Source organism: Mastomys coucha, unplaced genomic scaffold, assembly GCF_008632895.1.
Source record: "Mastomys coucha isolate ucsf_1 unplaced genomic scaffold, UCSF_Mcou_1 pScaffold1, whole genome shotgun sequence".
NCBI lineage: Eukaryota > Metazoa > Chordata > Mammalia > Rodentia > Muridae > Mastomys > Mastomys coucha.
This window is the reverse complement of record NW_022196891.1, coordinates 56,547,817-56,565,214: the sequence shown is the minus strand read 5'-3', so window position 1 is coordinate 56,565,214 and position 17,398 is coordinate 56,547,817. Positions and strand designations below refer to the sequence as shown.

General features: G+C 36.4%; 1 protein-coding gene across 3 annotated transcripts in view; it reads right to left on the bottom strand.

Moving 5' to 3' along the window:
- The window catches only part of Cop1 (COP1 E3 ubiquitin ligase), a 130,562-nt gene that overhangs the window by 54,275 nt on the left and 58,889 nt on the right, over positions 1-17,398 (bottom strand). For all 3 annotated transcript variants that reach the window (XR_004123024.1, XM_031386507.1, XM_031386517.1), the window contains exons 10-11: positions 13,160-13,274; positions 9,220-9,355 (exon numbers count right to left, since the gene is read on the bottom strand). Coding sequence is in view for 2 of the 3 variants with exons in the window: in XM_031386507.1 (XP_031242367.1) it covers positions 9,220-9,355; positions 13,160-13,274 (251 nt within the window). In the remaining variant the exon portion in view is untranslated. The remainder of the gene's footprint in view (positions 1-9,219; positions 9,356-13,159; positions 13,275-17,398) is intronic.

Below are 17,398 nucleotides of genomic sequence, written 5' to 3'. Positions count from 1 at the left end.
AAAAAAAAAAAAAAAAAAACCCAAATCACAATCAAGGAAACTTAGAGAAGGAAGGTGTCTTCACCATCCAGTTGCAGGGGAATGAGAATCCAGTCATGGTGGGAAAGCAGGGCAGCAAGCAAGCATGATGCTGGAGGTAGAAGCAGAAGCTCATCTCATTCTGGGCTGCATATGGGAAGCAGAAGAGAATGGACTGGGAATGGCACAAAGTTTTGAAACCTTAAGGCTTCCTCCAGTGACATCTTTTCTCCAGCAAGGCTATACCTTCTCAGTCTCCTCAAACAGTGCCACCAAATGGGGATCAAGCATTCAACTGTCTAAGATTCTAGGGAATATCACATTCAAACCACCACACTTACCATGGTTGTGTGTGTAGGCAATCTGAAGAATTGAAATCTCATATTTTCTATGCTGAAATAAGATCTTATTTTCAGCTTTCAATTTGTAAGCTTTAAAAAGCCATGTAAATACAGATTTTTCTCAAAATTTGAGATATGAGATAAGTTTATTGTTTTGATGTACGATGGAAATATTTTACTTTTGAAAGGTTTCATCTGTTTATAATTATCAATCACACTTGCTTTCTTTATGGCTGTCATTTTGTGATACAAACTATTTCAACTACATTTTTTATGAAATAAAATCTTTGAGCACCTCATTTCTTTCATTATTCTCATAGTGAGCATTACAACATTTCTTTCTAGTAACCAAAAAAATTTTTTTTATGACTTAATGTATCAAGTCTTTATTCTGAGCATGGAACAGTTTTATCTCCAAACTTTCCTCTTTGGCATCTACTGATCAAACTACTGTACTTTACACCATCATACACATTTATAGTTCTTTCAACCTTATGCCAGTGAAAAGCTATAAGCAATGATTTGCACACAGAACAAACTTGACACTTAAAGACAAACTACTCAGCATTTCTAATTCAGAGCATTTTGAACCTATTCATTATAAATAAAGTGTAAAGATCTAGTTATTATTTTATATAACATACATGTACCTAAGAAATTATACCAAATATATATTTGCTGAGTAAATGAGCTATTGTTTTTAATATTTAAGAAATTCAGATTTATTTTATTCCATTTTAAAATGTAACAAATAAGAGGCCTTACATGTTAGAGCTTAGAGCTAACTTCCGTCCTCTCAGAAGCATGACACCACTCCTTATCAGACCTCAGATATGACTTTTAGTGACTTCAATTACTGGTTATAAACGCATATAAATCTAATATGACAGACATAGACAGCAAGAGTTTAAGCTATGGCAGGGTTCATTTTGCCCACTGGTTCTATAAAGAATGACAGCTTAGTCTACCAAAGGCTTTGAAGCTTTGAAGCCTAATTTACCAAAGACACCGCCTTTGAGCTTAAGAGAGCTTTCCATGCAGTCTTAGGGCTAGGCTGTTTTGACTAAGCCAGTTTTAAGAAACAGCTCACTTTGCTCTTGAAGCAAACTCTCCTTTTCTCCGAGGCATCCTCCCACTTTCATTGAGGAACTAGATTGCTACAATTTGAAAGCCATTCACTGTAAGGTCATGTGTTTCACCTCTTTAAAGCGCATTCCCACAACACTCATTCATAGATTCTACCTTTTTAAAGTAGTATAAACATGAGAAAAATATTTTTTTAATGAGGCAATAAGTCATGTGATCATATATATCTAAATAAAGTCACTAAATTGCTATGACGTATGCTAGAGTAGGGAGTAATATGTATACATTTATTTTAGGAGTGAGTAGGAAGTAATATGTATACATTTATTTCAGGAGTGCTAATGTTCAGATGAAGCTTTATTTATGAGGACCTGTGTATGTAGCTCAGTTAGCACAAAGCTTTCCTAGTGTGCAAGATTTCCTGGGTTCCATCCAGCAATGCACAATAGTGGGGAGTACATTGCTGTAACCATAGGACTCAAAATGGAGGCATGAAGGTTAGAAGTCAAAAGTCATCCTTGGCCACTCAGCAAGTTCAAGGGCAGCCTACATTTAACTTATCTCAAAACAATAAAAAGCTCTATGAACTTATTTATGAAAACCAAAATTGGAATTTCATAAAAATCTCACACCACAAAATAGTACTCATCTTGTTTTTAACATTTTTAACTGTAGAAAATGTTCTTGCCTATAGGTTACCTCAAATCAGGCAGAGGGTTGGAACTGTCTAGCAGGCGTTTGTTGATCATTACTCTGACTTAATGGACATACTCTGAGAGAGGTACTAAACTGAGGCTACATTTTAAAAGTTTCCATATATTTTATCTGATTATTTTATCAGTTTTTCACTTTAATTTAATTCCATAAATCCACAAAATCTTGCGTTCAAAAATTACCTTCTTAACTCTTAGTACATTCTATGACATTTATCCAAGGACAGAATGTCTTTATCAGAACAGATTATTGAGGATAATATGACCAAGCTTATGTAAGAGAAGAGTTAAGAAGGTATCTAAGAGTAATATTTACTCTGCCTTTCCCTCTGGCTATTAACAAAAGCTGGACCACATACATATCCTGACAGACTATAATGAAACACTACTCTGAATGCAAAGTGCTTAGTGTGGTAAAATGTCTTTTTCCTTCCCTTTGAGGCAATTTAAACTCAAACTGCATCCTCAAACCCTCAAAAGATCGATGCAAAACTTAAATGAAATCATAAACTATACTTCATAAACCACAGGCATTTATGTTATTATTCGTAACAGTAGCAAAATTAAAGTTATGAAGTAGCAACGAAAATAATTTTTGATTGGGAGTCACAACATTAGGAACTGTATAGTAAAGGATTGCAGCATTAGGCAGGTTGAGAACCACTGGTTTAAACCAATTTGGTAGAAAACTCATCTCTTCTATACATAGATCAAATGAAATAGCTAATGAAGTGCTTTTGTGCATGCATAAAGCCCCAACACATATGTGCATTCACATACATGTGTGTGCACGCACGCGCACATACCCACCCACCCAGATATACACCAAAGAAAAATAAACCCATCTCATATCTCAAATTTCCTATTAGAAGAAGCAAATAAAGCATTTAACAAACAGAAAAGTAAACTTGTCAGCTACATCCCATTACAAAATCAATGGGAAAGAATTTAAATGAAAATAGCTCTTAAAAACTTACATAACAATACAAGGAAAGTTTAAAATAAAAATCTAATATAAATTTGAAACCTAAGATAGAGGGTGGGGATGAAGCTAAGTGGCAGAGTAACTGGCTGCCAGGTGCTCTATATCTTAGATTCTATCCACAGCACCAGAAAAAGTGATGGAAACATATAAGACTTCTATTATCTGATTTCATGTTTACTATCTAAATCATAGTAATGAAGACAGCATCCTAGCCTATATGAGCAGAGTCCTGGACGCCACAATGGTCTGTGGTTCCCTTTGATTACATACACTACCGACATCAGAGTCTTCTTAGCTTTCAGAAGTACATTCTATGACATTTATCCAAGAACAGAATGTCTTTATCAGAACAGATTATTAAGGATAATATGACCAAGCTTATGTAAGAGAAGAGTTAAGAAGGTATCTAAGAAACAATAAATGCTCAAAATCATGAGTTAAGTCAATTTAATTTAGAACTTTTATTTTATTTTGCTGGTGCTAAAGATACAATCAAGGCCTCACCCTGTTGTGTGTATTATAGCAGAATAAAAACAGTTCCCTCTTATGGACCCAGATTTGGAGATCAACCATCATTATAAAATGCCTATGTTTATATATTAATGAATTATGTTGTGGATGTAGTAAGTGGCCCATGATCCCCTAGTAACCACTCTGAAAATGGACCTGTAGACCAGGCTGGGCTTGGCTCAGAAATCCACCTGCCTCTGGCTCCCAAGTGCTGGGATTAAAGGCGTGAGCCACCCTCGGATTACCATTCATCTCATTTCTCATTTCTTCAGAAATCAGGTCAAAGATTTCCTGAAGATCTATTGTCTTAGGGTTTTATTACCACTAAGATACACCACGACCAAGGCAACTCTCATAAGATTCAGTGCATTAACATCATGGTAGGAAGCATGACAGCATGCAGGTAGACAGGATGCTAGAGAAGGAGCTCAGAGTTTGACATCTGGATTCAAAGGCAGCCACGAGTGGAATCTCTTCCACACTGGGTGAAACTTGAACATAGGGCCTCCAGGCTCACCTGCCCAGTAGAGCTTCAGCCAACAAGGCCACACCTACTTGCAAACAAAGCCGCACCTCCTAAGAGTGCTGCTTCCCATGGGTCCAAGAATATTCAAACTTTCACATTCCACTCCCTGGCCCTCATAGGCTTGTTCAAACATATAAGTTACAGGAGCCATACTTAGCCATAGCATAATGCAAAATACATTTCGTCCAATTTCAAAAATCCCCATAGTCTATAGCAGCCTCAACAATGTTAAAAGTCCAAAGTCTCTTCTAAAAGTCATCCAATCACTTAAGTATAATTTCATATAAAAGTAAAATCAAAAAGCAGATAACATACTTCAAACATCACATGATATACACTCCCATTCCAAAATGTCAGAGTGAGGAAATACTGGACCAAAAACAGGAACAAAAAAATGAACTGGACAAATTACAAACTCTGCATCTCCTTGTCTGATGTCCAACTCCTTTCAGCTTTGTTGACTGCAACACAATTCTTTCTCTTGGGCTGGTTCCACTCCCTGTTAGCAGCATTCCCTAGCAGGTACTCCTTGGCACTGGCATCTCTAAAATCTTGAGGTATCTAAGGCAACTTCAATGTTACAGCTTCTTGTTCCAATGTCTGTGATCCACACATGATCTTCTGAGCGCCTCCTTGGCTTGGGTCACTTCTCCAGCTCTGCCCTCTAGCACTCTAGGCTCTGGTTGACTCCATTCCACTGTTGCTGCTATTCTTGGTGATCATCCCATGGTACTGGCATCTTCAACTTGCTGTAGTCTACCACTGCAATTAGGGTTCACTAATAGACTCTCATAGGCTCCCTTCATGGTGCCAAGCCTCAACTCCTTTGTATGGCCCCTTTAGTCTTGGGCCATCAACTGCAACTGAGGCTGCACCTTTGCCAATGACATTCCATGGCCTCTCACAGAAATCAGTCTCAGCTACTCTCCATGACCCCTTCCTTCATGCCTTCAAAACCAGTACCACCTGGATGATTCTTGTACATCACCAAGTCCAGCTGCAGCAAATAAAACCTTGGCTCTCTCTGGAACACAGCTTCTTTGAGCTCTCAGAAACACTTCCCAGAAGATTCCACTTCAGTGATGCTGGTCTCTTATTAATCACTACTAATTTCTTATCTTGAGCTAACCAGAATCTATTATCCCAGTAACTCCTACGCTTGACTCTGAAGCCAGAGCCACATGGCTGAAGCCACTGAGTTCTGCTGCTTCGTGGGAACTCAACCCATCATCACTTTGTTTTATTATATCATTACCAGTTTTCTGTTTTCCAACTCTTTCACTGCCTAAGCTTGGTTGTCCTACAACTTGCTCTGCAGACTGACCTTAAACTCAGAGATCTACATGCTTCTGTCTCCTGAGTGATGGGATCAAAGGTGTGAAGAACGTAAGCTTTTCTATACCTGGACTTTGCTCTGTTCCAATCTGAACTCAAGCAATCTGCTTGACTCTGACCTTAGGATTAAAGGCATATACCACCATTCCTGGACCTAAGATATTCATGGTGACTATGCCTCAGGAGCCTATCACAGGTGTCTCCTCAATTCCTAAATTGTCGTTCCTTCCAGATTAAAAGTCCAAACAAAAAACCAGGTCAAAATAAAGCTTAACATGATTTAACTATCCCTTGTTCAATGCAAAAACACAAACAAATAAGCTTACCTGGGTGGGATCTGGTCCCTTAGTCACCACTCCCTTAATTCCATTTAATATCCATGTTACTTCCTGATACTGCTTTAATCTTCGAACCATATCTTTTGGATTTTTCTTTTCTAAGCTTGCTATGCTTGATCAAAATATTCTTCACGAGAGTAAAGCAGAGGACAAAGTCTATGCTGCACTTTTTTTGAGACTTCCTTTGTCAATGAAATTAATCCAAATGTCTTTGCCTTAGCCTCAGGCAGACTCTTTGGATGAGAGCAAAAACCAGTGATACTCTTCGCCAAAATATCCCAAGAATCTCTAGGTCACATACTAAAATTCTTCTCCTCTGAAATCTCTGGAGCCAGGCCTACCAAGATCCAATCACCCCCAGTACTAGCGTCTTCCATGCTTCTACTAGTAGGGCCCATTAAGCCACACTTGAAGTATTCCACTGCTTTACAAAGTCCCAAACTCCACATTCCTCTGAGCAAAAACATGGTCAGGCCTATGACAGCAATTACCCCAGTACCTACTGGACTGAACCTCTGAAACTATAAGCCAGTGCCAATGAAATATTTGCCTTTATAAGAGTTGCCTTGTTCATGGTGTCTCTTCACAGCAATAAAATCCTAACCAAGACATCTACTAAACAAGTTTTAAAACTCACAAGCATTCTTCAATAAACAGTATATTACAATCTTACTCTAGATGAACACTGAAGGTTATCAAAAACAATCTTTGTAAGCATCCACTATAAAACAAAGTTTAATTCCAGTAGTTTTAGTGACTAGTTGAACACCACACAGTATAAATATTAAATTGAAACTCTAAAACATTCACTATGCTGCCAGTTAGAGAAGACAGTAACAGAAGCATAAAGGACCTAAAGAACTATTTTGGATTTTTACCAGTATCTCACTTGAAACTTTAGGGACTTGAAACTTTAGTCCCTAGGTCCTGATGTAAGCAACAGAGCACCATAAAGGTGCAACAAGGGTGGAACTCAGATCTAAGTTCTGTCCACAGTACAGTGTGTTGATCCTGGCCAAGTCATACTTCTCCTTACTTCAACTTCCTCTCCTATAAAATAGGATTAACCACAGTACCTTAGCCTACATGGGTGAGAGTTAGAAAGTGCAAGAAAAACAGACAAAATTATCTTTTAAAAAAATAGTGTAGTGTTTAATTAGTTGTAGTAATTAAAACCAGCAAGTGACTAATTTACTATGGCTGATTTTACATCAATGAATCGCATAAATATAATCATTTACCTCTCATGAGTTCACAAAAGCTGCATACAACATATTTTTAACTTGAGTAAACCAGAAGCCAAATGCTAAAACCAATTAATTACCTGTTAAAGTAGTTACCGGTTCTGAACATAAAACTACAGCAGCAGTTTTCACCTGTGAGCTGTAACCCTTTGAGAGCTGAATGATCCTTCACAGAGGTCACCAAAGACCATCAAGAAACACAGACATTTACATTAAGATTCATAACAATAGCTAAATTACAGATATGAAGTAGCAAAAAGAAAAAATAATTGTATGGTCGAAGTCACCACAACATGAACTGTATTAAAGAGTCATAATATTAGGAAGGTTAACAACCACTGTACAAATTCATGAAGCAAGTAGTGCTACTATACACTGAGTTAGTTTAAAAGATGCAATTTCCAGGCAGTGGTGGCGCACGCCTTTAATCCCAGCACTTGGGAGGCAGAGGCAGGCGGATTTCTGAGTTTGAGGCCAGCCTAGTCTACAGAGTGAGTTCCAGGACAGCCAGGACTACACAGAGAAACCCTGTCTCGAAAGACAAAACAAAACAAAAAAAGATGCAATTTCAAGCCAATCTTCTCTGGTAACACATAAAACAACATGTAAAATGTGGTGTAACTACTATATTTAAGGAAAAAGTAGAAAGTGTTTTTTCATAATTTGTTGTTATTAATTTAAGACCATATAATAATCAGGAGAATGAATCTGGACAAGACATTCAATTCTAACCTTAGTCAACTATGTAACAGTAGAGATCGCACAAACAAATGCTGCCATCTTGTGGACTAATGGATCTGGTATTAAATCCACACAAGCAAAGAAAAAGGGAGATTTATTTGGTTTAGTATTTTTTTCCTCTCAGAAAGTCTAGTTTCAGTGCAATAAGGTAATAGACACAGATATTATGTAATTTTATGGTAGTAATAATAATAATTTGCTCTAGCCAACATTGTTTTAGTGTTTTATAACCTTATTTCATTCGAAGAAATCAATTAGAATGAATTACCAATATCCTTCAAAGTACAAAAAGTACAAAATTATGGAAGTTTCAAAGCTCCTTCTTCCTTTCTTGCTACCTATTTGTCTTCATTTGTTCTGCTGGTATAACAAACTTAAAAATTTGGAAATATTTCATTAAGAAATGTTAATTCAATATAACTGGGAGAAAATAAAAAAAGGCTAAGTATAACAATTAAGTACATCTATTTAATTTGTAAAATTTTAATTTAAGATATTTAAATGTAACTTATCTCACTGTGAATGTCTAACTAAAATTAGGCTAAATGTAATACAGCCTGGTGGTTTTATAATGTTCATTATTTTAAGAAATGGAAAATTGTATATAGTGAGAAATTTGTGTGTTTGTAAGCACAGGTACATGTGTGCACATGAACACATCTGCATGCAAAAGTCAGAGGACAACTTCGGATGCCATTCTTCAAGTACTGTCTACCTTTCTTTTGAGATGGGTTCTCTTACAGGCCTACAACTTGCCAACAAAGCAATAAGCTCCAAGATCTGCCTTAATAGCACCAGCATAAGCAAGCAAGCACTAATAAGCCTGGCCTTTATTTCACATGAGTTCTGGGTATTGAACTCAGGTTCTTCCTGCTTTTCAAGCAATCATTAGCTGTTTTATACCACCATCCCCAGAATACATTTCAAAAATACACTGTCAGTCTCTGCTTTGTATATTTTTATTTAGACTACCTACAGCTATAGCTGAAGTTAATAGTTTTTATTAGTATACACTAATTGTACAAGCTATACAGTGAACTTTGATCATATTCTTATACTTTATGGAAAGCTTTACTGGAGAATAAGAAAGAAATATACCAATTGTATACAAAAAAATTGCATACTTGCAAAACTGAAGGAAGGATATAAAGAACACCTTCCATCATTACTCCCAGACATCAGATACACCATATACAGAGAAACTGTAACCTTCTGTCAGATGGACACTACGGAGCATTCCAATTTGCTAGTTCCTAGTAACTGGAAGGCAACATAGCTTGCAATCCCAAGTCTCAAAGACATGTTATAGCTGCTTCTTAAACTGAGTAAATTTCCTTCTACTTTAATAAAAGAACACAGTAAGAACAGTGTCAAACACTTACCTAGAAACTATGCTGGAACCATTATAGAGATCACTAGCATAAGACAACGTGGCCAACGGTCTTACTGAGTTGTATCGAGTAAACTTGGACAAGCATTCTTGAAATTCATCTAACTGGCTTGCCGTTCTACTGTCATCTGTATCAGAAAAAGGGGAATTAAATGAATGACACTATAAAGGAAGCAAAGAACAATGTCTTCATATTAAAAGTTATTTTTAAATAAAAAGTATTTTTGAAGATTTTAAAAAAGCAGTATGCTCAAATTAATTAGGTGATCTTTTAGCTTTAATAAAAATGGTCTAGGAATTCACTGAAACATCTTTTTATTCAAATAAAATATAAAGGCAATCTCCTCTAGTTTTAGCACTGATTTCAGAGGAAAATAAAACAAGAAGAAACCTTCTAATGAACACAAATCATTCATTAAAATCAGATTCCAACCATCAGCACTGACAGTAACTGCTGGAGGAAGATCTATATGTGGTTAGGTATTTGTTTAACAAAATTTGTTTATAGAGGTGTGTACTTATTCCACATTTATGATCAAAGCAAAATTATACAACATACTAGGTAAAAAATTGAATTATTTTAATTTCTATTCTCAGTCATAGGTCCAAAACTGTACTGTATAAATTAGTGCTCCTCAAAGACAATAGTAATAAGATCACACAGGGTCCCTCTGAGTTAACTATTTAAAGTTAAACCATCTGAGATTTAAATCATAACATTAATGCACCAAGTAGCTGTCCACTTATCAAGAACTAAAAACACAAAACAAAAAACTTCAACATACAATTATTCACATTAGCACCCTAAAAGATTAAGGTTTAAAATTATTTATTTTAATGTATTTTCTATAATTTATTTTTTTCTCATCCACGTGCACATGGCATTTTCAACAAACTTTTCATGATTTCACTTAAATATATCTGAAGAAATGATAGGCATAATGAAATTAAAATGCAAAAAATACTAGATGACACAAACCATTTTTTCAAATATCTGAAAACTTACTTGGTATAATAGATTTATCTACTAATTACAATAAAAAGTTATTTGAAGAAAATAAATTCTGTCAGCTACTTCATAAATGCTCAGACTTAGGCAGTCAAAATTCCTCTAGCAACCTGGATTAAAGGGATCCGAGTTAGTAGTGTTTTTATTCTAAAAACAGTACAAGAATTACCTAACCAGCATGCACAATCACAACAAAGACAAGATCCTACTCCACAAAAATTACACTGAGAAAGTTCAATAGAATATAAATAAAACATGGGTTACAGGGGCAGGCAGCCACCTCTAACCAAAACTAACTACTACAGTGTTGTGGATATGATAACTCGTGTATCTTCATTTGTAATTCTATTACTATGAGTTATTTATGATAGTAAGTACTGGCATGACAAATCCTTTACTCGTTCAGAAAAAAATTTTAATTTAAGACTGCTGAAAACCATTTGTTTCTAGTGTAAATGTACTCAAGCTGGAGATGGCTCAGATATTAAAAGCACTGGCTACAAATGACCTGGGTTCTGTTCCCAGCATCCATATGGTGGTTTACAACCATCTATGATTTCAGTTACAGAGGATCCAGCATCCTCTTCTGACCTCCATAGACACCAGGCACACGTGGTACAGAGATACATGTACCAAAACATTCATACATATAAACAAAACAAATAAACCTACAAAAAAAGTAGTTATTTGAGCATCTAACTGTATACCAGTTGGCATTCCAATATCTGGTTATAAAGAAGGCTTGGACTTTGTTGGTTCAGCTGTGTTATGATCAACATCTGTATACATCTGTTGGCATACCACCTTTCCATCTTCATTATAGGTTAGTTTAGAGATGTGTTTTCAATACCTTTTCTTTTTACTAATGATTTTTCATTTAATCCTTTTAAAATTATAATTAAGAAGTCAAAACATTAATTTTCTAATAATCATCTGTCATTTTTAAAACTGCAAAGCCAGGATGAGGTGTAAAATGATAAAGTGCAATCAACACTGTATGAACTTCAGTAGATAAGGTTAGGTTTCCTCCTGTCAAAAGAACCTCATATTTAGGAGTACAGTTATGGGAAGCCAATGTGCAAATCAAGCACAACTTAAGATTTCTAAAAACCAGAGACAACATGCTTTAAGTACAATATAGACATTAATAAAAATCTATCTAATTTGCTTCTAGTGTGAGCTTACTGGTCTCCTCTCCTGTAAATCTACATCTTCCAGAGCCAATTATCCAGTATTCCATCTTACTATTCACATCAGGCATGTCTTTGTCATCTCTATTTTAAAGAAATTACTCAGCATCTACCCTATACTGTGCTCAGCATCAAAACAGCAAGTAATACTTAAAGGAATCAAGAGGAACTCCCTACCCATTAATATAAGGGATCAAATTACTATTTACTTAACCACCCCTTATTGTAGCCTATACTCATAAACTATTACAGACATTTGATAAAGGATTTTAAACCCTTGGCAGTGAATGCAACATTTTCATCCATAAAAAAGCTCATCTTAACCGCAAATCAAATATGCTTAAGACAAATTTTAGCATTTTCCTAAATGTGTGTGTCTAGGCTGGCCACCAACTTATAATGTAGTCAAGGATAACCTTGCATTTTTAATCTTGCTCCGTCTACTCTCAAATTAGCATTTCAGACAAGCACATCATGCTTATTTTTCCTTTTTTAATGTACTACAAGGAATCAAATTCTACTGATAGGCAGGCACACTACCAATTGAGACCCATACTCAGCCTACATAAATTAATATTTTTTCTATCACCAATGACGAGACAAATTTATCAAAAAAGATGAAAACAGAATGAACACAAAAACACGAACACACACACACCAACACTGTTTATATAATATAATATAAAGATGTTTATTCATTTGGAAGGAATTCTGGATTCAGTTAATAAGCAATATACTGCCAAATTTCCCCTGATGGTTTTCATTTACAACATATATACTATTAATGAAATCAGTTAGTACTATATTCTATACACATCTCCTCTAACTATCTAGTATTTGATTGTTTTTATGTGTATGTGTACCATGAGTGTGCAGGTGCCCAACAGAGGCCAGAAGGAGTCACACCCTGTGATGCTAGAGTTATACAGTTTACTGATTTGAGTGTTGGAAACTGGACTTGGGTCCGCAGGAAGAACAGCAAGTACTCTAAGCCATCTCTGTAACCCTCACCTATAATTCTTTAAATACATGTAGGTTTGCTACTAGTATCCAACCTTCAGATAGCTAAAGATGCTGAGAAAGGCTGACCAACAGTTTTACCACTTCTCTAAAATTTAAAATATCTTATTTTATCATGCCCATGTGATCCTATGGTATTAGTTCTATTTTGAATGAATCTAATTATTTTTTAAAGTTAATTTATACTACACTGGCTTAAATACAATCTCTTTAAGTACCCACCCAGAACATTCACTTATGTCTTTTCATTTTCACTTGACCTAGATTTTCCACACTCAGTTATATCAATGGATATTGCACATTTATAAAGCACACGGAATTATTAGCTACTGGTTGCTTTTGCCTACAGATTTATAACACCTCTTTATGATAATTAAGAATTAATTCTTCCATCTTTTATCTTCAGCACAAAGAATGGCCCTTAAAACTTATTAATGTTGAATAGAAGCTATATGAATGGAGCTTACATATTCATGGTTACTTTTCAAACTTTATATAGCTTGCTGTAGAAAGATACCACATTCTGGAATGAGGACTAGAGATAACAGTAGAAAACAGAATCCTCCAAGATATCTAGAAGCCTATACACTACTGATAAGACTTCCAAAAACACACACATTGCAATTACAACTTTCCATAAATTAGCATATGAACCTGGAAATACAGCCGAAGGATGATTTTCAGACATTTTAAGAGGAATCCTGAACATGTACCTGAGATACGAGACATCCTTGTAGAAAAATAACACTGCTCTAGGTCTTCAAAATGAGCAGTGAGTCGCTTTCGTCTTGATGCTAATGTGCTGTTATACCAAGGCTGTTTCTTTGTCTAAGATGATAAGAAAAGACGCTTATAACTCAACACAATTCACACTCTCATACACAATAGCCAAATGCTTACTTATGTACTTTTAAACACATAATATATTAAAATGACTACAAATGGTGAAAAACTACAATTCTCAGATCATACTTTCCAATTTTTCTGGTCAAGTAAAAACAGGGAAAAATCTTCTGAAAATAGTGATGTAAAGGCATGCAGGCTTTCTGAAGTGCTTGCCTAGCATGCACAAAGCCCTGGATCCCATCCTCAGCACCACATAAAACCAGCAGTGGTGACGGAGACCTCTAAACTCAGTACTCAGAGAAGGTAGAGGCAGTTCCAAGTCAACCTTAGCTACACAGCAAGTTTAGGGGCCATTCTGGGCTAAGGAGACCTTGTCTCCAAAAGGTTAAAAAACAGAGAGACAAGTATAAAAAACAACAACTGTAAGTTAAAAAAAGTTATGAGCTAGAAGACAAAAATAATTAACAATACTGATAAAAGAAAAACAATAAAACCAAAACAAAAACCCTTCAAGTTACTTAATTTTAACTACATGGTCTGGAGGATGGAAAGAAGAACTGGGAGAGATCCATCACCTAAACAAGCTACAATATATATTAAATATATACATGTACTTTTCTACCCCTCAATGTACTTTAAAAACATTCAAATTCAAATCCCTACAGTGATTTTATAGGCAACACAACTACCACAACCACCTCAAGAAAAAAAAATACCTCTTCTATGAACTACTCCTCTATACCAAAGTTTTCTAGATTCATCTCTCTAGCCCTCAATAATATCATAAAAATGAATCTTTATTATTGAGTCTGGACCCTGGGGCACACACTGTTTTTCTCTCCTATGAGACGAAGTATACATGAAGCACTTTACAAGTACATGTATTTAAAGCTCTGAAGCAATGAAGAAGAGGAAAAGTGGTAAATATAAACTTTGTCCCCAAGAATGGGGAAAAGAGCCGAGTTGGTGAAGTGCATGCCATGCAAACGGTGATTTATGTCTGAACCCAAATTTTACTTTAAAAAGCTGGGCATAGTAGAACACACTTGTTATCTAACCGACCAGGGAGAACGGTGGATTGGGCTTTGCTGGCCAGCCTATTTACTGAGCTCCAGACCAGTGAAAGAGCTTGCCTCAAAACAGAAAACAAGCAAGAAAGTTAGAAGGTCGACTTCATGCTTTTTGCCACTATGCCTTCCATGCCCGGATAGACTATAAATTCAGAATATAAGGGGAGAGCACAGCGGTGGTGGCGCACGCCTTCAATCCCAGCACTTGGGAGGCAGAGGCAGGCGGATTTCTGAGTTCGAGGCCAGCCTGGTCTACAGAGTGAGTTCCAGGACAGCCAGGGCTACACAGAGAAACCCTGTCTCAAAAACAACAAACAAACAAACAACAACAACAACAAAAAAACAAAAACAAAAAAAAAAAAGAAAGAAAAAAAAGAAAAATGTAAGGGGAGGAAAACAACTCTTCTTTTCTTAGGTTGCTTTCATTAGCTACTTTGACAAAACAAACAAAAAATAATATCACATTTGCTGACCTTCTCTCTCATCAGAGGCAAAAAGAGCCTCCAAATTAGGCACCTAGCAGCAAGTGGTCAGCCCTGTGCTTCTGTGCATACAAGTACATGATGCAGACTGAAGAAGCTAAACTTAGACATTTAGGAATGAACATAGAAAAAGAGGCCACGATTTTAAGAGAACAAAGAAGGTTCACAGGAAGAGTTAGAGGGAGGAAAAAGAAAATTATTGAATTATATTTTAATTTAAAATTCTATTAAAATAGAAGAAAATATCTTCAGCATGATTAAGGACATCTGTAGAAATAAAGTCCTATATTGTAGAGGGGAAGTTTAGGAGGGAAAGGGAAAGAGCAAAGAAAAAAACACAGGATAAAAAGAAAAAGGAGGGGATTGGTGAGATGGCTCAGCGGATAAGAGCACTGACTGCTCTTCCAAAGTCCTGAGTTTGGATCCCAGCAACCACATGGTGGTGGCTTACAAGCACCCCTAATGAGATCTGATGCCCTCTTCTGGTGCATCTGAAGACAGCTGCAGCAAATTAAGCCAGAGCAAGCAGGGCTGGAGCGAGCGGGGCCTGCACAGGTCCTGAGTTCAACAGCAGCCACACACGATGGCTCACGTCCATCTATACAGCTACAGTGTACTCATACACATAAAATAAATAAAATAAATCTTAAATTAAAAAAAAGGAAAAGGAGATAGGAGGAAATAAATCCAGGGAGAACATAGACATTACAAGCTATGAAAATTGTCAGAATGAAAGTCACCACTTTACCAAACCCCAAGAAGAAGAGCCAGGGAGACCATTCAGGTTTTCCTTCATAGCTGTCTGACATCATTCAGGTTTTCCTTCATAGCTGTCTGACATTAAACGATCACAAGACGACCAGAATCACAACTTGAGCAAAGCCCACCAAATTACATATCAGATATTATTTATGAGAGAGGAGGAGGATACCGGCCTAGCAGCTGCCTGCCCAGCCTTGGGTTAATGCCATTCTTGTTATTTGGCCTTGAGTCAAAGACAATAATTTCAGAACAAATTAGGTAACCCATTTTTTACCTGTAAAAATTCCTATGCACCCTTCTTTGTCCATAATTTACTATGGTATGCAATGCCCTTTTCTAAAGTATAACTCATCTTTGTTAACAAAACCAATCAGAACATGTCTTTATTAACTTAAAAGAAGAATCCCTAGGACACATATGCAACTATTTGAGTAGGAAAACCTATCAAGATGGTAAGATACAAAAGATAATTTAGCAAAAGTTATGTAAAACCTCTTATTAGAGACACAATATATTGGTTTTTTTAAATAACTCTTAGTCCATGGTAATCTCAAATTAGGTGTAATTTTTAAATTTATTTTTAAAAGTAAAAATTCAATACTTAAACACCTCTTAGCAATAAACACGAGTAAGGTCTATCTTAACTCCATATCATAAAAATATGAGCTCTCCCTAGAATAGCTTTTAAAGTAACAACAGTTCCAATAAAAATATCAGGAGGTAGATCCTTCCATTTTGGGGGACAGTGAATGGTCAGCAGATAGGGTCTTAATAAGTGAACATGGCTGGCTTCATATACAGAGTTCTCAGCTTTAGCTTCCAAGGTGCTAAAATCAGAGGCATGAAAGACTGCTGCAGTTTTAGAGGTGGGGGAACTGAGGGTGGAGTTGCAGTCAAAGAACAAATGCACGGTCTCAAGCAGAGGACTTAACACTAAACAATATGCCTGACTCTCCCCACTTCCCTGGACTTCTTTATGGATTTAAATAGGATAATACTAAAGCTCAAAGAATAAAACAAACTGGGAAACTTTATCAAACACTGAAGAACAAGGAGTACAACAATGAAGAACCACAAGGGAGCTAGAGGTGGAGCCCTATGAGAAATAAGGTGTACCTTAAAAAGATACCCTAACAAATAAATTACACCCTTCAAAAGTCCAGTGTCTTAAACTGGCAGTTAACAGAAAAAGGGAAAGCTATACAACAATAAACTTAACAGTGATTCTGAGCCATTCCTGGACCATCAGCTAATTTTTTGTATTTTTTTTTGTTTTTGTTTTTTTTTTCTTTTCTTTATAAAGGACATTATTACCAGAAATGGTGGCTTATGCTTGTATTCCTAGCAGTTAGGAAGCTGAACTTAGAACTGCTCTGAATCTGAGGCCAGACTGAGCTGTAACAATGAGTTTCACAACAGCCTGAATAACAGTTCTAAGACAGACAGACAGAGAGACACACAGAGAGGATAGACAGACAGACAGAGATACAAATACACCAACAGACATGCAGGCAGACAGGAACACGCGCACGCGCACACACACACACACACACACACACACACACACACACGCATTAAGAAAATGACTACTTCAGGGAAATGCAAATCAAAACAACTCTGAGATTCCACCTCACACCAGTCAGATTGGCTAGGATAAAAAACTCAGGTGACAGCAGATGCTGGAGAGGTTGTGAAGAAAGAGGAACACTACTTCATTGCTGAAGCTAGTACAACCACTCTGGAAATCAGTTTGGTGGTTCCTCTGGAAATTGGACATAGTTCTACCGGAGGA